General features: G+C 45.3%; 4 protein-coding genes across 5 annotated transcripts; 1 reads left to right on the top strand and 3 right to left on the bottom strand.

Annotated features, from left to right (window-relative positions):
• Nucleotides 1-79: 79 nt before the first annotated feature.
• LOC117857420 (uncharacterized) lies at nucleotides 80-2,226 on the bottom strand. The gene is made up of 5 exons (XM_034740073.2): nucleotides 2,025-2,226; nucleotides 1,690-1,928; nucleotides 1,101-1,181; nucleotides 515-871; nucleotides 80-357 (listed from the first exon to the last, which is right to left on the bottom strand). Exons 1-5 carry the CDS (start codon nucleotides 2,179-2,181, stop codon nucleotides 253-255), a joined length of 939 nt encoding a protein of 312 aa, XP_034595964.1. The 5' UTR covers nucleotides 2,182-2,226; the 3' UTR covers nucleotides 80-252.
• Nucleotides 2,227-2,912: 686 nt separating this feature from the next.
• On the bottom strand, nucleotides 2,913-7,149 carry LOC117857419 (snRNA-activating protein complex subunit). Of its 2 annotated transcripts, XM_034740071.2 has the most exons (11): nucleotides 6,734-7,149; nucleotides 6,581-6,633; nucleotides 6,407-6,473; nucleotides 6,261-6,316; nucleotides 5,435-5,876; nucleotides 4,773-4,861; nucleotides 4,365-4,455; nucleotides 4,181-4,276; nucleotides 3,974-4,099; nucleotides 3,631-3,891; nucleotides 2,913-3,453 (listed from the first exon to the last, which is right to left on the bottom strand). In XM_034740071.2, exons 1-11 carry the CDS (start codon nucleotides 6,884-6,886, stop codon nucleotides 3,172-3,174), a joined length of 1,716 nt encoding a protein of 571 aa, XP_034595962.1. In that variant the 5' UTR covers nucleotides 6,887-7,149; the 3' UTR covers nucleotides 2,913-3,171. The 2 variants fall into 2 exon arrangements, with proteins under 2 accessions (XP_034595962.1, XP_034595963.1); XM_034740072.2 differs by lacking the exon at nucleotides 6,734-7,149 and having other exon boundaries at nucleotides 6,591-6,621.
• A 6,567-nt stretch (nucleotides 7,150-13,716) lies between these two features.
• Nucleotides 13,717-15,249, bottom strand: LOC140222759 (uncharacterized). The gene has a single exon (XM_072293883.1). It carries the CDS (start codon nucleotides 15,130-15,132, stop codon nucleotides 14,149-14,151), a length of 984 nt encoding a protein of 327 aa, XP_072149984.1. The 5' UTR covers nucleotides 15,133-15,249; the 3' UTR covers nucleotides 13,717-14,148.
• Nucleotides 15,250-15,282: 33 nt separating this feature from the next.
• Nucleotides 15,283-19,932, top strand: LOC117856067 (protein arginine methyltransferase NDUFAF7 homolog, mitochondrial). The gene is made up of 13 exons (XM_034738488.2): nucleotides 15,283-15,474; nucleotides 15,562-15,673; nucleotides 15,999-16,081; nucleotides 16,165-16,230; nucleotides 16,376-16,476; nucleotides 16,671-16,789; nucleotides 16,869-16,909; nucleotides 17,333-17,421; nucleotides 18,059-18,239; nucleotides 18,331-18,447; nucleotides 18,694-18,738; nucleotides 19,256-19,387; nucleotides 19,482-19,932. Exons 1-13 carry the CDS (start codon nucleotides 15,358-15,360, stop codon nucleotides 19,614-19,616), a joined length of 1,338 nt encoding a protein of 445 aa, XP_034594379.1. The 5' UTR covers nucleotides 15,283-15,357; the 3' UTR covers nucleotides 19,617-19,932.
• The last annotated feature ends 88 nt before the right edge of the window (nucleotides 19,933-20,020 follow it).

Here is a 20,020-nt window from a genome sequence, read left to right as displayed (position 1 = left end):
CAACAACTTGGCTACACATAAGTGACAACACGAAGTCATGACTGCCAAATTAATAGCTCGCAGGGGGAAAAAGCCAGACTAATATCAGCAAGAATGGATCATCAACTGTCTGAAAGTCTCAAATCTCTTCCACTTAAGATGGTGGCGTACCTATATGAAACAGTTTTGCTAGACATAGTTACATGCAATGTATACACATACTACAGTACTACACCCGGAGGATTTGGCGAATTTGTTGAAACTGGTGCGCGATCACAGAGTTGTTTTCAGAAATTGTACAATGAAGTAGATCACGGCCAGCAAAAGCCCAATCTGGTACACATCTTGATTGAATCCATCATCTGGCCTTTGAAAGAACTGCACCCAGAAATCCAAAACAAGGCTCTGAATGAACTAACATAACTGAACTGACCTCTTCAGAATTTTGAGTATTAGAAATGATCAAACGATAGCTATATAAGTTGGAGATTCATCATGTAGCGGCACAGTTATGGAACTAGAAAGATTGATTTACCTTTGTAGGATCACCAGAAGGATCCGGATAAGCCTCTAAATTCTGATCTTCCTTTGTTGACAGCCCGGATGCCGTGCTCTTAGCAGCTTCGATTGTGTCCTTCCCAGACTCAACAGTAGAGTAAACCCTTCTTGACAACCAGAAGTAGGTCTGGGCAGGAAGAGACGAGGCAGAGAGGTCCCAGGAGTCTACCTGTTCGAGCACTTGGCCACTTATCTGGTTCAACACGAACTGGGATTCAACACGGACAATGACATCTCCTCCAATGGTTGCAAAGAATGGATTCTTAGGCTTCCCTCTGAATGCCCACTTGATGGTCAGATTACTTGTCGATTGCATTGACATTTCCTGGACTGTCTGACACAATAACAAGAGTGCTGATTAGATGCTATCTGAATTTTGGAGAGGGATCATGCTGGATACAGGTAAGGTAATATTTTTTTTTTGCAGCAAGTTTGGCCTCAGATATCTAATACCTGAAAGATGCACCATTGTTCTTTTTTTTTATGTTCAACATAATTCAACTAAAAATCTTGCATTGTGATGAGATGACTGGAACACGCTATTGCATCTAATCAATTCTTACCACTACAGGGTTTTCCAATGCCTTGGTGATCCACAGTGGCCTCATGTACTTGTCACGTCCAACAAATGTCCTGAACGGATCCTGAAAGAGGACAAATATGGAGGCAAGGATAAGCAGGGTACGGTATCTGAAGGATGAAATTAGGCCATCACAAAATCAAGAGCGCACGGTGGCAATTTATTTTCTCCTATGGAATGAATGAACACAGTACGAAAATCTTAGTGTATGACTATTTACTTTCCTATTTCCAAGTTCCAACTATTCAGTCAATCAATATGGCAAACGATTGCTACTCGCAGGCATAAGCCAAAGCTATTTACACATAGCATTTGCTACACGGTGATTCGTTTGGTGAACATTCAACCCATTAACTAGTAACTAGCAAATGATTTTCTTTCTACCATCACTTAGCTGAAAGTTTGAAACTTAAAACTGACCGCTTGAATCTTCAAGTTGTCAGTGTAAATTGTCTTATGGTTAGTGTTGGAGCTGCTACATCCACAACCAAATGAAAATTTTCCGCCTTTGTGTTGCCAAACAAGGGATCAAGTACAGTTGCGCAGAAAGATCACATGACGAGCATCAGCACCTTGTATTTGACGGAGACGGCATAGCAGTTGAATGCCCGGTTGTCCTCCCGCAGCTCGAGGATGTCCCGCGCTATCTGCCTCGCCGTGGACTCCACGTAGGGGCTGCTTATGCACTCGAAGTCGTTGCAGAGCTTCCCGAAATCCATGCCGTCGACCATCTTATCCGTCTGAGACCTCTCCTCGGGAAGATCGGCGGCGGCGCTTGCCTCCGCCTGCACCTCCTTCGAGTCATCGACAACTGCACGCACGGTTCAACACGTGGTGTCGTCGTCAGCACTATACTGTAGTTGCGGCGTGCATCGGGGAAGGGCTCGCAGAAGGATCTCGAGCTCACCGTGCAGCGGCGCGAGACGGAGGCGGCGGCGGCGAGGAGGCGGTCCACTGGAAACGGAGGCGATGTTCAGCCGGCGGAAGGCAGCGGTGGAGGAGGAGGAGGAGGAGGGTGAGGGGCGGCAGGAGCAGGAGAGCGCAGTGGCGGTGGGGGTCGCCATTGGTGGCCATGGTGCGGACGGCGTGGCGCGGCGTGAAGAGGCGCGGGGATGGTTGCTGCGGATAAGGCCGCGGCGCGCCCCGGCCTCTCGTTTGCCCGCCCGGTCCTGTGGCCTCCGCGCAGCAGCGCCGCCCCGCGTGGCCGGCCCAACTGCCTACGTACTATTTTTCATGGGAAAATGAGCGATATATACTAGTGGCGTTCCTCCTCCTCGGCCAACTGATGGGCGTGGACTTCCCGTCTTTCTCATCTAGAAGTATTTTTTCTAGCCAACAACAACTAATATGTCCTACTACTCCCTCCGTCCCAAAAAGAATGCAACTCTCGTCTCTCGAGGAATCTGAAACTTTGACCAAATTTATACTAAAAAGACTAACATTCACGTCTCCAAATAAATTTAGTATGAAAATATACTAAATTTAGTATGAAAATATATTACATAATTATTCTATCTATGCTTATTTTGTACCATAAATATTAGTATTGTTTTGTATAAATTTGGTTAAATTTAAAATTTGTTGACTTCTCCGGAAGCAAAAGTTACATTTTTTTTTGGACGGAGTGAATACTCTCCGGTGCGTATGTCTTGAGAAGTACCAAGTATAGCTTAGAAAAAAAATCCAATAGATAGATTAGTGGAGGAAAATGGTTTAGGTATCCCTAATTATTGGAAAAGAGTGTCCCTAATTATCCATGCATGCAGAATTTTGAAGTCTAAACAGGCCCAACAACTGGATCAACAAGTGATAATTGCATTTCGTATCAGCAACTCGCTCCGCCGTCGCCCAATGCCGAATTGCCGATGCATATGTGCAGCAGTACAGGAGCTCGATCGGCTCCAGATGCGGCGGCTCAACCCAAACTATAGCTTCCCGGCAAACGGCAAATGGGCGACTCAGCTGCCGAGAGCTGGTGAGGGTTCATATCCAAACTCAGAAAAATGTACCCAAAGTACAGTGTAGGATAGAGCCCCCCAGAAAGAAGAGAGATGTTACTCTTGGATGAAATCATATACAGTGTGCTCATAAAGCAGCGTGTTGTCCTCCTTGTAGTGCAGGAGGTAGTAGCATTTGATGCAGAAGTAGCAGGGGTTGTTCAGCGCCCACTTGTCGTCGACCGTCATCTTGGTGGCAGGGTAGATCTGGCACACCGAGCACTTCTGCAAGCGCTTCTGCAACTGGAACGTCTGGAGAGGGTAATCTGCCTGGTCCTGCGAGTCATCCTGGTGGATCAACCTCATGTCCCTTATCACGATCCTGTGATTGCAGCTACCCTGAAAAATGTGCAGTATGAAACCAGAAACCGGTTAAAGGATCTGATATCTTTGTTTCATCAAGCATTCAAGTTCAACATATGATAGCCGAATAAAAATTCTAACATAAAATGTTTGTAAAACAAGGAAAAATGAAATTCTCTGGAGGCATTAAGACAAAACAGAATGGATGAGAACCTGATGGCAGTAGAGGTACCCAGCACCAGGCCGGAAGTGCAGGTCAGAGAAGCGAGTTGTTTGCATTCTTTCAGATTTAAATTCGGGCACGTTAGAAATATTCAAACCCCTCAGTAAATCCTTCTGCCGTTTCTTCAAAACACCCGATGTTATGGCATCCCACTTCTCAGCTACCTCATCACCGGAATTCTGAAGCCAATCAAGTATAGGTTTACTGTAATCAGTGGCAGAACGATGTCTCGAATCGTTGTAGAATGTGTCCTGACATAGGAAAGTGGAGATTAAAAAGGTAGCCACAGTTCTTCAAGAACATGTATTAAATTTTCAAAAAGGAAAAGCATACCTCAATAAGGAAATATCCAGAATGATCGTGTTGCCCAGCCACCTTCATCAGCTTATCAGTCAAACAACAAATGTTGTCCCTCAGATCAGTAAGGAATTGGCTTCCCAACACAAGAAGTTCCTGGCACTGCAAGGTATGAAGTCACATAAAATTGGGGCCTTCAGGTCACCATAAACAGGTATGTGTAAATTAATGATTAGCAATTACCTTCACAGAGCCACATTTCTTCTGGTAAATTTCGACACAAAGAATTACTTCTGGATGGACCACAGTTCTGTGTTCCTCAGGTCTTGAAGCTTTGTTCTGGGAACAAAATAGATCGTAAGACTAAAATTCCAAAGATAGGAGCTTGTGTAAAGGGGTGCTACAGATGAACTGAGATAATCCAAACCTTCCAAGGCACGCCGGTTAATTTAAGAGATGTCGCCATTTCGATTTTATCAGATGATGACTTGGAACATTTAGACTTCACAGAATCACCACTGCACCAAAGAATCATATTCATTTATAACTGTGCAAGAAAAAGATCACTGGAATAGACTAATTTTATGGTCTCAAGTGCATAATGATAAGAAGGCCATAAGCTTCTCCCTCCAGTTTGCTTCAATCAAATATAGTATCAGTCTATTACATCTGTTCTATAGAATCTTATTTCTCCCAACTTGACATGCCTTTGCATAGTAACATTCCATTGAGATTCGACAAAGCATAACTAAAAACCCAACAAATAAATATGTACAATAGAGTCATAATATATGATTACTAACAATAGGCACCAATGGACTTTTAACTGCTTTACCTGAAAGAGTGAAGCCTTGCTGCATATTTGTCTTCGTCTTGCTTGGCCTTGATTTCTACCCACTTGTCTGCTTTAGTAAGATAGCTTCCCTGATAATAATAGGGAAAACAAAAAAAATACAATTATGGAAAATCATAAAAAAGTAATTTGCAGAGATCACAAATGTGCTTCAATGTTGGATGACAGAAATTGCAGGTTAATCTTACAAGACAATACCAATCAAATGCTTTGAAGGACGCAGATTAACAGATAACACTGCAAAACAGACTTAATCCTCAACAAAAGCATATCTTACCATGTAACTTGTGATTATTTATTACAGTGACAATAAATCAACCATGTACTTTGTGGTTTCTAGCATCTTCAGACTTACAGATTAGCAGCACCTGCAAAATTGATTATCCTGGCCAGATTGTTGCGTTACCTATATAGGCTAGTCCTATATGCCTCTGTATTACAGTGACAACAACAGATGTGGATTGATGGATTTATCAACAACTACTTAGCACCTTACTCAAATAGGATACATGTTTAGTGAACATAATTCTTTTAGTATGGATGCAACTTAATGCAACAATGCCATGAGGCAGCCACACTAGATCAATTCTCAAATTAATAGCAGTAAACAAAACAAAAGGCAGTCAAAAGAGGGATATACATACTTGTAAAATCTTTGCTCGAACCTCTCTATCAAAATGTCTCCCTCTCTTTTTGACCTTCTCACATGTTGTTTGCCCATTGGTTCCCTCTGGATCATGTGGAACAATTGACAAATCAACAGGTGATTCAGAGACAGCATTTTCAGCAGATGGATTTGAAGTGGCCGTCCCATTTCCTTCACTGCCTTCTGGTTCATGTGGTACAATTGCCATATCGACAGGTGATCCATGGTTCTCTCTTTCAACCGATGAATCTAATGTGATGGTTCCAGTTTTGCCCTTCCTACATCTGGTTTTCGCCTTTTTGCCTCTGGGCTTACCATTGCTGCTTTCTGGTTCGTGTGATATGACTGCAGTATCCTCAATAGGCAATCTAGAGTTCTCCCTTTCAGCTGATGGGCTCGATGTGAGGGCCTCATTTCTAGGGGTTGGATTCGCTGACATCCTGGATATGGTAAATCAAAGGACATCAGATTCAGCAAGCCAAAATAAGAATCATGAGAAAGAAATGGTGTGGTGCACAAAGATCGCAACAACACCACTAATATAGATTTTTTTTGGAAAAAAATCCCTCTGAATTTTTGCTTTGCAAGAGCACTCGCCAGGAATGCTAACTTGTGCATTGCATAACAAACCTTAGCAGCCTTACTAAATAATTAAATATTTGACTAGCATTAAGGCAGACCGGTAAAGACCATGCCATCTTTATTGAAGAGCCTTTGCCAATGTTGCATCTAATATGACTTGCCTAAACTACCATAACAAGATAACCAATCAACCACGCTAACAAAGTACACCAACAAAGCTATAGCTAAAGTAGGCCAATTACCCTTCATCACACGTTTGCTCCTCTGGTTGTGGTGGAGTGCTAGAATTCGAGTCATCCTACAAACAAAAACCATCAGAACCTCAAATCAAAATGCAATCCGAAACAAAGTGGTAAAAAAACAAGCCGATTAGCAGTAGAGAGTTTACCTCCATAGCCTCCTGGAGGGCGTGCTCCACCAGCTCCTCCTGGGTGAGCACCCTCAGCTCATCGATGCTGCGAAAAAAAAAACATCCACCCAGAGAAAATCAACACATTAATTGGCATAGGCACAAAGGGAAAGGATTATTACTTCGATATAACAGGATGAATCATGGAATTACCAAAGCTCACCGTCGAATTCGTCACCAGGGTCTCCCAATTCAGCTTCCAAGGACTGGATGCAAACGAAACAAGCAGAGAATCATACCCAAAACTCTGGGGGGAAAATCAAAGTTAGGGTTCTGGGAAGAGCTGCAAGGGGGATTGGTTGCCACCTGAAGCTCCTGGAGGGCAGAGTGCATGAACCCTGGGGCGGTGGAGATGGGGCCCACCATGAAGGGAACGAACACCGGGCCGCCCCGAGCGAAGGAGACGTGCTCCCGCTCGCCGGCGGCGGAGCTCTCGGCTCCCTCTTCGGTGGCCGCCATCACCGCGAGCGGTTGTTTTCTCCAAGTTAATGATGTGCAATGCTGACGTTGCCGCTAACCTCTACGCCTGGAGGTGAGCAAAGGAACAGCGGGGACGCAGGCCGCCGCGCCCTGGCCTGGCCGTGCCCTCGCCGCCCGCGTCGGCTCGCCCCGATCGACGGCTGTGTTGGAGCGCCGATATCCGCGCCCCCGACCGCCTGAACCCCCTCGCCCCGTCGCCTGCCCAGCGCCCACACGCCGATGAGTACGACGCCGCCGCCGCGCCGCCGCCCGCGCGCGAATCGACGTAATCGCGGGACTTGGTTCCTGGCTCTGGCGTTATGTGGGTATGTGAGCTGTACTTTTCGGCTCGATGGGGCTTGGGGCTGTAGGTTCAATGGGCCTTGAGCGAGCCAAATTTTCAGTTGTTATGTGGGCTGTACGAAATTTTTTAGTAGTTGGCAACCGCCAACATTGCAAGCCCGCCCATCTTCGCTCTCGAAACAGCGGACCTACTGGTTGGCAGTGTGGCACCACGGCATACACTGCAGCATGATTTCAGAGCTTGTTTCACCCGGTAAGGCGGTCACGTCTGAGCAGGAAAGGATTAGGATTCGACCAAACACCACAACAAGCTGAACGTACAGTGAACATAAGAGAAGCAGAGAGAAAATGTCCATTCTTTGAAGACCGGGTCCCCATTTCCATTTTGTCGACAAGACAGAGATTGGCTTACTCCAAAATTGGAGGACGGACCATAGAGAGAGAAGGAGAAAGTCCTCCAGACTTCTACTACTAATAAAAGAGAAGTTTATCTTCACGTTGTTCCACCTCGTCAATTTGTGGCTGACAGTGGCCCACCTTCATCCGTCGTTTCGACTTTCGTGTCGTGCGTCGTCCCGCCCCGCGCGCGCTCGCTCTCCACCATCCGTCGTCCCGCCCCGCTCTCTCCATCGTCCGTCGCCCAGGCAGGTGGGCCTGGAGCGCGTAGCTCAACAGTCGGTCTGCCCTCCGTGCAATCCACGCTGATTGGTGGCCCATCTATCGCTCCGTCGCTCTCACATTCAGCTCCCGTTTTTTCGCCCATTCCGCGGTTCAATTTACGGCGAGTTTGGCAGGGCTCCTCGCGAGGGGCTCCTCGTGCGGAGCCGGAGCCGCGGAGCCACTTTTTTGGGCTCCTCCATGCAGGCCTAAAACGGCTCCGGCTCCTCCCAAATGTGCCAAAAAATGGCTCCGCGGTCAATGCCGTTTGGTGCGGCTCCGGCTCCTCCCAAATGTGCCAAAAAATAGCTCCGCGGTCAATGCCGTTTGGTGCGGCTCCGGCTCCTTCGTGCTTCGGTAAGCGCACGGAGCCGGAGCCGGAGCCCTGCCAAACTAGCCCTTAGTTGCCAAACACTTTGCTTCTTCGATCGTGGAAGAAACGAATCGTCGATCTCGTCAACGCTCGTCAGCCTTGCGCCGCACCTCCTCACCTCGGCCTCCTCGCGGCACTAGCAATGCATGCCCGTCAATCACTCCACCAGATAACTGCTCCTCTCGCTCGAGATCGTCATCAGTTCGGCAGTCGCAATCGTCGATGGCCACTTGCGGATCACGGAGCAATCAGTCCGGCGGCTATGATCCTGTCAGTCCGCCGCCCGCAATTACCGCTGGCCAGCCGTGGAGCACAACACTATCTGTCAGAGACCGGCCTCACCGACATAGCCGAGTGTCGCTCTCGCGTCTCCGCCACAAGGAGCAAATCAAGGCGAGCGTCATTGTCGGTGATCATCGTTTTGAATTGGAAATCCCACAAGATTTATATGCTAGGTTTTGGGTTGGTACGGCGCGCCGCGATCACTCGTAATCACTCACGGAGCACGGCACCAACCGTCAAGCCATCTCATCATTTGCAGCTTGAATGGTCGTTGGTTCATTCTCTGATCTAACTAGATGATCACAGTTCCGGATTATTCTCATATCATCACCTGTCCCTTCACAAAATCGTAATTTTCGTGGGTCAAGCAGTAGCGGCAGGGTGTAAGAAGCCGCAGTGCTGCTGTAGATGCCGAACTACATCAACGCCTTGGTTGCTTGCAAAAAATGCACGGCAAGATTGCTTGGTTAACTAATGCAATGCACTTAGAATTGATAGTTGGTTTCTGTCAGCCTCCATTCTGATGAAATTGATCCAACTGAATGATTTTTAGTGCAGGCTCAAAATCTGATATGGAACTGAAATAATAAGCTGATTGGTTGATGGTCTGTTTTATTTTCCCACAATGTTAATCTGCTACTTCTATTTGAGATGCTGCACACAGTGGTGACAAGATGGATGGATTCTGGTGCTTGGATTATGATCTAATTAAGAGAGATGGTTGGAGGAGAAGGAGGGGGACTTGGTGGCTTAAGTGTATATTGTTTTGTTCAACTAGAATTCTAATGGACAAGAACGAGTGCCAAATGTTTCGATCCTGCAAACAATTTTTGTGCAACCATTTGCTTTTGTTGATCGTTTCCTTCTTTTTCAGGGCAAACTGCTATTGTAATTAACAATGGGCTTGGCTTAATGGTCCTGAGTTCTAACGACATAGAGAGACAAGACTCGCGGTGATGAGCATGGCAACCTGACTGAAACAACTTTGGTACACTTCCTCTCTGTTGCGTCTATGTTAACCTCCTCGCCTTTTACTGTTCTCATCACAATGAATCACAATTCACAAGAATGAAGAACTACAACATTCTTTTGATTTTTCCTGATTATTAGACAGGTATTGATTGCAGTCATGGTGTGTTCGTGCAACATGTCAAATACTATTGGTCTATGGCTGATTGCCCAGTTCCTAGGTCGCAACAATGCTTTGCTGTTGCTGTCCATGTCCAGACAGCAACATGCATACAGCCTCTGGTCAGTTGTTTGACGCATTGACATCTCTACAACAAATGACTCGACTGATCGACTGATGATGGTCTATTCAATTTTCTACAATGTTAATCTATGATTTCTATCTGAGAACTGAGATGCTACACATAATTGTGATGCCCAGAGCTCTGAGGTAATATATGTTGTCGACGATGATGGTCTGTTCAATTTTGTCACAATGTTAAGCTGTGGATACTTGTGCTGCTGCTCTGATTTTTTTTTTTTGAAAAATGGTGTTGCAGCCATGGAGAAGAATATGTTTCCTGATTTAGAAAGAGTGCATCAAGAAGAAAATGACCTGCGTAAAGTGATCTATTGAGTTATGTCTAAAAATGAAACTCATTGCCTGGAAGGTTCAGATTACGGAGGAGGCATTCCTGTGCTTGGTAAACTTATGGAGCCAGGCTTGGTATACACTCCACTCATTCCATCACAGTAAGATAGTGTTTGGTTCGCGCTAAGGTAACGTAAACGCAAAGGGAATCAGATTACAGTGTATTTAGTGGTGGAATGGGTGATTACCCTCTTTGTTTGGTTGCACTCTGGTAACGTAATCAGATTACGGTGTTGGTGTTGTATCTGATTACAGTGGGGAAGGAGGGGTAACAAGCTTGTATATATATTATTTAGGTAAGGGATTAGATTACAGTGTAAATTGATTACAAACCGCCGCAACCAAACATATGTAATGGGATTCGTTACCTTCAGTAATCATATTACGTTACATTTGAGCCAACCAAACACCACCTAAGTTTCTTCCCCTGGAATTGCTTTGGGTGTAACACTTCAGATATTTGCATTGATATCTGACTGTGACAGGTTTAATATGTAACATATATACTTATCAATCGTGACACCTAACAATACAGTTTTGTTTATGTACTGTTGGTTCTTGAACAACCATTTTCTTGCATTAATAGTTCTCCCAATACCATAATCTATTTGCTCATATCTAACTTGCAAATTACAATCGAACTTATCTAACTCTTTGCATTTTTGTGTTTCTATACGTGCTCTTAACATTCATATTTATGTGCTGGGCAGGCAGTAGGATGGTGCTTAGTATCTAGGCAAACTAGCAGACCACCTAGTTTGGGGAGGTCTTACTTTTGTGTCTGATAATTATAGTACATCATCAATCTTACACTTTATAGTAAAGGGAGTTTCAATTGTTCTAAAAAATAACCTGAGTCTAAGCTTGCGTTGTTTATGGACAACATGTACCGCTTCAGATGCCATTTTCTGATGAAAATTAGCAGGTGCTCAGCTTTCCTAATGGCGGCATCAATGACCGTGTGCATCTATAATGGCTTTTGCTGGTCATCCTCAGGTCTAGCACATAGTTTTAATCCAGAGGCTCTACTTTTAAGGCCAGTCTCAGTTGTGTTTGTCTTGTAATTCATGTTTGCAGTCTTTTTGAATAGAACTTGTACAGTGCTCTCCCAACTAACATAATGCTTAAATGTAAATCTGAACTATATTGTTCACAATACGCAACATAGGTTTTGGGAAGAATGAAACAAATATATATTTCTATGGGAGGGAGAAAATAATAATGACCAATGTTTTGTATCGCTTGAGCTGTTTTTGCCTAAAGTTTTGAGAACATAGATAGTTCTCGTGTAACTGATTTGGGTTAATACATTTGTTACCCGTAGCAACGCATGGGCACAATCCTAGTCTTTACCTATCACTAACACTTTCTCTATCATTCTCTCCATTCTCAATGAATGTCATGGTAGGATCTTTTTATGTAATATTTCCTAAGACAATTGCTTGAAGCTAGTCCTCTTCGGTCACAAATAGTCAAATACGTTACTATTCCGACAAATAACTTTAAAACCGAAATTAAAACTGAAAAACTGAAATTAAAGCTACGCCCATCTATATCCTTTGAAGAATACTCGTTCCGTATTGAAATACAACACATCCTCAATATTTTATGATAGGTTAAGAGAATTGGCAAAAAAATACATATACACCTGAGTTATTACGTGGAGAGAGGGAGGAGGGGATTGTGTTGTATGTTTGTTTTAACGCATGTTGTGGATGACAAGGAACCTATTCAATTAACCCAGCAATCAGTGTTGCTACCAACTTCGAGGAGAATTAAATGAAAGAATGCTCATTGCTTAGAAATTTTATATTTGAGGGCAAATTTTGAATACTTGGATGCCTTATATTTAAGGACGGAGGGAGTATGCTTCATAATATTTGTCTATTCGAGAATATCAATAGTATATTGAAATGTTTCAACTTCCTACCTTTAATTAAATGCTTTTAACTTAGGGACGTCGTGCTTCCTGCTCGTGTTTCTTCTGCGACAATAGACGTACGTGTACCTGTTACCGAGCGCGGGGGGCGTGAAGCAACAGCCACAGTGCATTTGGTTTTGCCTAGTCACTGCTCGAGACCTGCAGCAGCCTCAGTATTTCGGAACGAGAGATAATGTAACGCGTCACGCGTACGTAATTTCCATGCATGTTAGCACACCACACACGCAGACTTCGGTCGCCATCAACCGTTCAACCTCACTACATCAGCACGAACTGACAAATCTTCCAACGGCAGGCTGAAGCACCGCAAGCTGTTCGCCTTGTCCGGGATATGCTACACGCATCTCGGGTATAGAGGTTAGGATAACCTTTGTTTCGAGCCATCATACAGAAAACGTACACGCCATAATCATGCCTGATGTATTTCCTCATCCTGGTGGTATTTGGTCTCAGGTTGGATTTACACGTCATGAACAACACCATTTTCTGGTAGACATAAAAACAGCAAAACTTGATGTGCTAAAGAAGCTTTAGAGGAGAAAGGAGCCATGGTATCGCACACAGAAAAAAACTGCAAGTTTATAGTGGACCCCACAAGAACAGTTTCTGAAAAAAAAAGTTGGCGAGTTTTAAAGAGGGGCCTCTACTTCTATGAAAAGATGTGTACATGGCAGTGATGAGTTGTAAAAGGATTTTCTATGATAGATTTTTATATCATGTTGTGGCGCAGGGATCTTTTTGTAGTGATATTGATTGTACTTAGCTTATGATACTACTAATATTACTTATGACACGTGACATTAATATACATTGCCACTGGTGTGCAACCGTTTTTTCCTAGCTTGAAAACCGTCAAACGCATGATTTGGCTTAGTGCCTGTTTGGTTCCTTTACTCCCTGAACTTGACTAAACTTTAGTCCCTACCCTGTTCGGATCCGGGGACTAAAGGCCATTAAAGCAGATGAACAAAGATCAAAATACCCGTAATCAATGCACAAAATTTGCATCCCACGGGTGGGGAACGGGACAATAATGAGAGGCAAGGGGTGTCCTTCTAAGTTTTTAATCCACTTTAGTCACCTCCAAGGGACTAGAGGACTAATCCCTTTAGTCCCTCTATTTGAAAGTTTAGGGACTATAGAGAGACTACGTTGCCTCCAGTGTGCAACCGTTTTACGGTTAACCCGCTGACGTGTAAGTTTTCCCTCGTTTGAAAATCGTTGAACGCGCGCTTTGGCTTAGTCATTTGGATGGAAAAAGCGCGCGCTTTGACCGTCATTTGAATTTAAAAAAGTTAAGTTCTAATTGTCCAGTGGCTCGCCCCATGTGATTTAAAATTTGCAAAATCAATATCAAAGAAGCTACGTTGATTTCATTCCTTGAGATTCGCCTTCTGTACGGTCAATTTTAGAGTGCGAAAGATTCAAAAGTTTTTTCCCTCTGTGATGCTAAACCTCATTGTCAATGTTATTTAATCACCTCGGATTGAGCAATTCCGCAGAAATTTCAGTCATTTCAGTTTGCAATCTCTTTTTTCGAACAGTACACTTCTCATTGTTCAACCTCTACAAATACTGCAACATAGCTTTAGAGTATTGTGGCCTTCACCTTGACACCAAGTTAGTGATGAAGACCGAACAAAAAGAGACATAATATGAACTCGACATGATCATCTAGTAAACTGATTTCTTTGTGCACCTGCTGCTCTGAGGTTACAGATTCTCCGGATAATCTCCGGAATGTAAATTCACATGATTGCAACTCTTCACTACTCACTAGCGCATCACTACCAAGTTGATGCTACCAAGTGAGCTAAATTCTCAGCGACGACCTGGGACTGGATCGTCTCTGATGCTAATCTACATGTCATTGATCTACCTTCAAATACACAGCAATGGTGAATTGCTTATTCACAAAAGGAGCTTCCCTTGGGTACAAAATACGGTGACGGCGGCGATTGGGAGTCCAGCAGATGCAGAGCAATCACCCGAAATTTCCGAGCTCAACATAGCGGCGGGGCGGCCGGAGTCCGGCGAAGCCGTCGGACGAAGTCGCCGAACTCGTCGATTTGCCCCGCTCGGCATCTAGGTAGCAAACACTTGCTTCAGGGGGGTGGCATGGTGTTTTCCCATGACCAGAGCTTCAGCGGCTCGCCGTCGTCGTCCATAGGCGCGATGCACGGCGGAGGCATCGCGAGGTCGAACCGGATGGAGTCGTAGGCGTCGCGCTCCATCACGAACCAGCCCACGTTGGCGGCGTACGCGGCGGGGTCGTACGGTTGGGGCCTTTTCTTCAGATCATCCACCAGGCCCCGCATCCACTCGGCATCGGCGTCGCCTGGAGGCTGCAGTATCTGCACCTCGCCGCCGTCATACTTGGCCGTCACGATGTTTTCCGCCACGATCTCCTTGCCCACGGGCATGGCAGCATTGGGCGAGTTGGGGTTTTTACTGGGAGGCGGGCCAAGCCCGCCGCCACCTGCGGCGGCTTCGCCCCGCGGCGGCACCCCGTTGTCCGTCGCGGACACGGAGTCCTCCTGGGTGGCCTCGTCCTCGTGCACGAGACCCCGCGAGAGCGTGGCGTGATCGACCGCGCCGCCGAGCGGCGCCTGCAGCATCAGGATCCTGTTCTTGGCGTCCACCTGCGAGCCCTCGATGGCGGCGAGCAGCTCCCGGAGCTTGTCCTCTGACAGGCCCTCGAGCGAGCCGTCCCGCGACCCGAGCGCCAAGGCCACGCCGCCCTCCCGCGCCCTGACGAGCTTATCGCGCTCCTCCGCTAGCTGGCGCGCGACGAGGGCGGCGAGGTCCTCCGTGTGCCTGGCGCGGTGCGCTGGGGCGAGCGCACTGTACCGCCTCAACACCTCGCTGGCGGCCTCCTTCGACGGCCAGCAATCCAGGTCGCCCGCGCCGCCGGGGCCCGTGCAGATCACCGCGACGTCGATGGCGCAGCGCGTCGCCAGCTCGTCCGCCTTCTTCCTCACCACATCCTTGCGTCTCGCGAACTTCGCGAGGAGGTCGCGGGGGCTGGCGGTGGCCCTCGTCGGACCGACCTTGCCGCGATTCATTGCTCCCTCTCCCCGCCTCGACATCCGGCGTGCTGAGTGGGGATGGCGGCCGACTCGACGCCGGCACCGGGCGCTCCGCTCCTTATATAGATCCGATTTGGCGTGCGACAGTCCCAATCGGGTCTGGTACGGACCCGCATAAGGAGCTTCGTCTTACCCATTTACCCGAGTCGGGTCGGGCTTGAACGTGCCGCACCTGTTGCGGAAAGGAACGGATACTCGCGCCGCCCCGCCGCCGCCGCCTCAACTATGGCGCCGGCGTTCTCGGCGCACGTCCCCGCGCTTCGACGCGGAGCGCTGTGCGCGCGGTGGGTAACTGCGGCGCTGTTCTCGTCGGGGATCCTCGCCGGCAACAACCCCATTCTGGTAAAGGCTGAGACTTTTTTGTTTCCGGTAACAGTGAGATCTCCCTGCGGCGGTTGCCATTGTGGGTGTTAACATGGGGTTCCGCAGGTGCGCGACTTCGTGAGGTCTGCGCTCTACGACCCCAACCATGGCTACTTCTCCAAGCGGGCGGGGCCGGTGGGCGTGCTTGACGCCAGCATCCGTTTCAACCAGCTCGAGGGTGGCCTCCTTTCTCCTGTTCATTTCATCAGCTCTTTCTTGCATTGCGTCCTCTATGAGGAAGTTTGGTGTGTGTTCCGGCATTACAGGGATGAAATAGGGATCGTTCTTTGTTTGTTCGGCGGGTTGGCATTTCAACGAACAGCTTATGTGCGTTGGCATTTGGGACTTGGTTGTTGTTTTCTTGATGCCAAACTCCATTGCTGATTTGTCCAATGCTGGTTCCGTGTCATGCTGTCTTAATATGGTGGACATTTGGTTTAGGATGTGAATAATTTACTTTTATATTATTGGCCTTAAAAATCATTTGCTTTAATACCATGTAGGGAGGAGTGCTTATATGCAGCATCTTGATAAGCTGTATAAGAAACATGATATTGCTTGGTTTACTCCTGTGGAACTCTTTAAGGTATTTTCTCTGCTATTGCGGTCGAAGAGAATGAGGTTCTTTCAGTTTGGTCACTGATGCGCCTTTTTCCCTCTATGGTGCAGCCATGGTATGCCTACGCAATAGCAGCATCAATACTGCGCACAGCAAATCTTTCAGTCCCATTGAAGGTGTGATCTCAAGATTTCTTTGTCATATCATTCCACTCCTCAATCTAGATTTGAAGCTTTGATGAAGCTACAGATTTGCTTTTGTCCATTTTCGTGAAGCATTTTCATCCATTTTGCTTATGAATCGGATGCTTTTACTGATCAGATATACGAGATTGGTGGTGGTTCTGGGACATGTGCAAAGTGCATACTTGATTACATGATGCTTAATGCACCGCCCAAAGTTTACAATGATATGAAATACATGTAAGCATTTGTATCTTCATTTCTTGCTTGAATTATCAGAAATTCAGAATAATAGGGTTCATGAATGTCATATAAAGATACATATATAGTACTGGCCATGGTTGTCTGGTTGCTCTTCGTGCTGCTATGCTTTTGCCATTCTAGTGTCATGTTCTCAAATATGCTTTGACCTTGCCCTTATCTTCACTTGCTAGCTCAGTAGAGATTAGCTCCTCTCTTGCTGCAAAGCAATTGGAAACTGTCGGCGAAGTGCAAAGCCATTTATCAAAGTTTACGGTGGAGCACCGCGATGCAACTAACAGACTTGGATGGGGTAAGATATTCCCTGCTATTGTGTAGGGCAATCTACCTTGACATGATTGGATATAAATCTTCCTTTTTCTGCTATGCAGGCCGCAAGGATCCTCGTCCATGTTGGGTCCTAATGCTTGAGGTGAATTCTGCTGGGACTTTCTTCACACTTCTCATTTTATTCTTGTGTTTATGTATGAACCAAAGAAGCACAATGACATCATCATGTCATCCTCCCCCATTATGAACTGAAGTATCTGTCCAGTTGATTTACTGTAGCTAGAGGCACAAAAGTCTAGCATCCTGTGGCATACAAAACATTATGATGCAGAGAAACAAATAAATGCTTCAGAATATATGTGCCCTGTAAATGTGGCATTTTACACCGCAGATGAACTTTATTAATCGATTGTCAAATTTAGTTTTTCTAGTAATACTATGATCATAAACATGCACTTCTTGTTAAACCTTTTCCGTCATATAATGTTACAAAGCAAAGATTGCATTTCAAGGAATATTATAGTACCACCTCTAACACAGTATCTTTCTTTCTATGGAATATCAGGTACTTGACAATCTGCCACATGACCTTGTCTATTCACCAGATCAGGTCTCTCCATGGATGGAGGTGTGGATTGAAAAAATAAATGGCAGGTTTGTGATTTTTGTCTTTTCAGAATCTTGGCAAAATATAGCTGTGAGACAATACCCTTTGCTCTGTACTACTACAATTGAAGAGCATCAATGTTTGCTTTTATGTTCATTGTTTATGTGGGGTTTCAAGTGAGATCATTGAGACACTTTAGAGTTAGGGAAATATGATGAAACAAGAAGGGACATGCTGCTCAACACCCATATTTGGCTGGATCCTTTTATCAACCATTTAACCGACTCTGTTGCTACTAGCTCATGACTGTTGATTGTGCATGTTGATGGCAAAATATGTTTCATTCTTAGAAGAAACAAGGGGAAGCTCTTCGAGAGATGGATGTATGGAAGGTTGTATATTCTACAGTGTCCTTGCAGCGTGCTTTCTTTTATGCTTGACTTGCATTAGAATGTTCGCTATTTTAGTTATAGTAGTATTGAAGGGTCACCTCCTTTTCCCTTGTAGAACATACATGTCATCCCCGTGCTTATGGGTAACTTCTGTGGTAACTAAAATATTGCATGCATATGTTACTTAGTATTGCTTAGGTCCTTGAGGATGAACCTCTTTTCTACTACTTTAGAAAATTGCATAGCTACTTCTCTGTGATTAATCTGTCATGTGTGCCTTTCCTGAAGAAAGTTCACAAGCCTCTGAAGTCTATAAGCCACTACAAGACCCATTAATTTCCCGCTGTGTTGAAATTATTGGCATGAATGAAGAGAAAGCTTCTGTCAGTGAAAAACTAGCATTTGCTGCGAAAGGAGTTTTATCAAAAGTATTTCCAAAGCCTCGAAGAGCTTGGTTGCCGACTGGATGTTTGGTACGCCTTTCGGAAAACTATAACCTTGTGAGGTTAGATCTTTGTGGATGTTCTGGAACTTAGAAAACTATTTTGATCTTCAATCCTGCAGAAACTAATGGATACTTTGCATCAAGCTTTACCAAGCATGTCCCTTGTTGCTTCAGACTTCAGCTATCTTCCAGATGTTAGCATACCTGGTGACAGAGCTCCACTGGTTTCATCAAAGGTGACGTATCCTGATAGATTATGAGTGTATACATTATCAAGTGTGTAAAGCTTTAGTTTTTCCAACTACTTGCTGCATTTCTCCAACTAGGCATAAAAAAATACTTTTGATTCTCTCACTGAGCTTGTTTCTGAGAATGATCGTTGTTCTCTTTGTGTGCTGATGATTCATTTAACATTTTATTTATAATTGAGGGTCATGGGCTTTGCTTCTGATTATCTCACTGAGCTTGTTTTGTCCTTGTAGAAGGATGGGAAAACATCAGATCATTGCAACTACCTGGATGCTCAGGTACATTCTATTCGCATACTAGGTTCTGTGTATAAGGTCATATAATTGGGATAATTTGTTTATTCCATCATCTAAAAAGTTCTGTTTCTACATGGCAGTCAGACAATCTATCAACCTTAGCTGTCTTTGGCTGACATGGGGGTGACTTTTTGAAATCACTTATTTTCTCTTGATATTTTTTGATGTATCAGTTTGTTGGGAGGATAACTTTTTGGATCATGACAGCCAAATCTTACTAGGACTAGAATGATTTATCACTGCCTGACTATGTGGCACAATATAACAAACTTGGTTGTATATGAGCCCTCAGAGGGGTTGGGGGCACGTTAAAATTTGCAAGAAAAATTAGTGTTACTAGTACCTTACTTCGGACTGTATATGAGCCAACAAACTTTGTTGCATGCCCTGGTGATGTAGGCATTTGCTTTCCAACTGTTTTCTGGCGTTACTGCTCTGTGCTTTTCAACTTTTATCAAACAAGCCTTGCATCACTTGGTTGTATTTATTTACTGCTCAGGGTGACGCAGACATCTTCTTCCCAACCGATTTCCGGCTCCTGGAGCAGATCGACCATCACTGCTCTGGCTTCTCAAAAGAGCAGAAGAACCCTGGCGCATTTAAACCCGTGAAGAAGAGGAGGACAATCATAGTAAGTTCTCACCCTGTGCTTGCCACCTTTGCTCTGCAGTCAGTATATCTCTGAGACTCTGACGAACTTGGGCTCGATCGTTGTGCACATTCAGCTTGATACTGCAGCCTTCATGGAGGAGTTTGGCCTGCCGTTGAAGACGAGGACCAAAGATGGGTATAATCCGCTTCTTGACGATTTCAAGAACACCAAGTTCTATCTCAGCGTTCCTACCCACAACAGCAAGTAGTCATCCTCTGCTGCTGCGTCAAGTTCGCCGGTCAGGAAAAGACATCTCCCACACTGAAACTGAACAGGCACGCCTCCCCATTACTCTGTGAAACGAGTGGACTGAGATGGAGCCCAGTGAAGCTTCATGGAATTGTACTTTCCGCAGGCTTCTTTCAGTGCCTTGGGTTGGTTGCACAATATATTGTCTGGCTAGAAAAGGCTCGAGTTTTTTTTATGTTGTTTTTTGACATAAGCAAAAGCAAAAGATAGAAGAGTGAATAATGTCGTGATATGAACCATGAATTACGTGCATCAAGGCGTCATTTTTTTTTCCACACTAACTGTTCTTCGTGCACCGTCAGTACGGTACATCGATATGCAACTACTGTCTAGCTAGCAGCGTGAAATGTGATTTCAGACAGT

The sequence above is a fragment of the Setaria viridis genome, chromosome 5 (genome assembly GCF_005286985.2).
Source record: "Setaria viridis chromosome 5, Setaria_viridis_v4.0, whole genome shotgun sequence".
NCBI classification, from domain to species: domain Eukaryota; kingdom Viridiplantae; phylum Streptophyta; class Magnoliopsida; order Poales; family Poaceae; genus Setaria; species Setaria viridis.
This window is presented reverse-complemented; position numbering and strand designations above follow the sequence as displayed.

Coding starts and splice junctions, on each gene's coding strand:
- LOC117857419 (XM_034740071.2), bottom strand. CDS start 6,886: ATGGCGGCCACCGAAGAGGGAGCCGAGAGCTCCGCCGCCGGCGAGCGG. Junction 6,634..6,733: donor CTGCCCTCCAGGAGCTTCAG/GTGGCAACCAAT, acceptor GTTTGCATCCAG/TCCTTGGAAGCTGAATTGGG. Junction 4,862..5,434: donor TTCGAGCAAAGATTTTACAA/GTATGTATATCC, acceptor TATTATTATCAG/GGAAGCTATCTTACTAAAGC.
- LOC117857420 (XM_034740073.2), bottom strand. CDS start 2,181: ATGGCGACCCCCACCGCCACTGCGCTCTCCTGCTCCTGCCGCCCCTCA. Junction 1,182..1,689: donor CCGTCTCCGTCAAATACAAG/GTGCTGATGCTC, acceptor GTCCTCTTTCAG/GATCCGTTCAGGACATTTGT. Junction 358..514: donor CTTCTGGTGATCCTACAAAG/GTAAATCAATCT, acceptor TTCTGGGTGCAG/TTCTTTCAAAGGCCAGATGA.
- LOC140222759 (XM_072293883.1), bottom strand. CDS start 15,132: ATGTCGAGGCGGGGAGAGGGAGCAATGAATCGCGGCAAGGTCGGTCCG.
- LOC117856067 (XM_034738488.2), top strand. CDS start 15,358: ATGGCGCCGGCGTTCTCGGCGCACGTCCCCGCGCTTCGACGCGGAGCG. Junction 16,910..17,332: donor GTTGGGTCCTAATGCTTGAG/GTGAATTCTGCT, acceptor ATGGAATATCAG/GTACTTGACAATCTGCCACA. Junction 18,448..18,693: donor CTCCACTGGTTTCATCAAAG/GTGACGTATCCT, acceptor TTGTCCTTGTAG/AAGGATGGGAAAACATCAGA.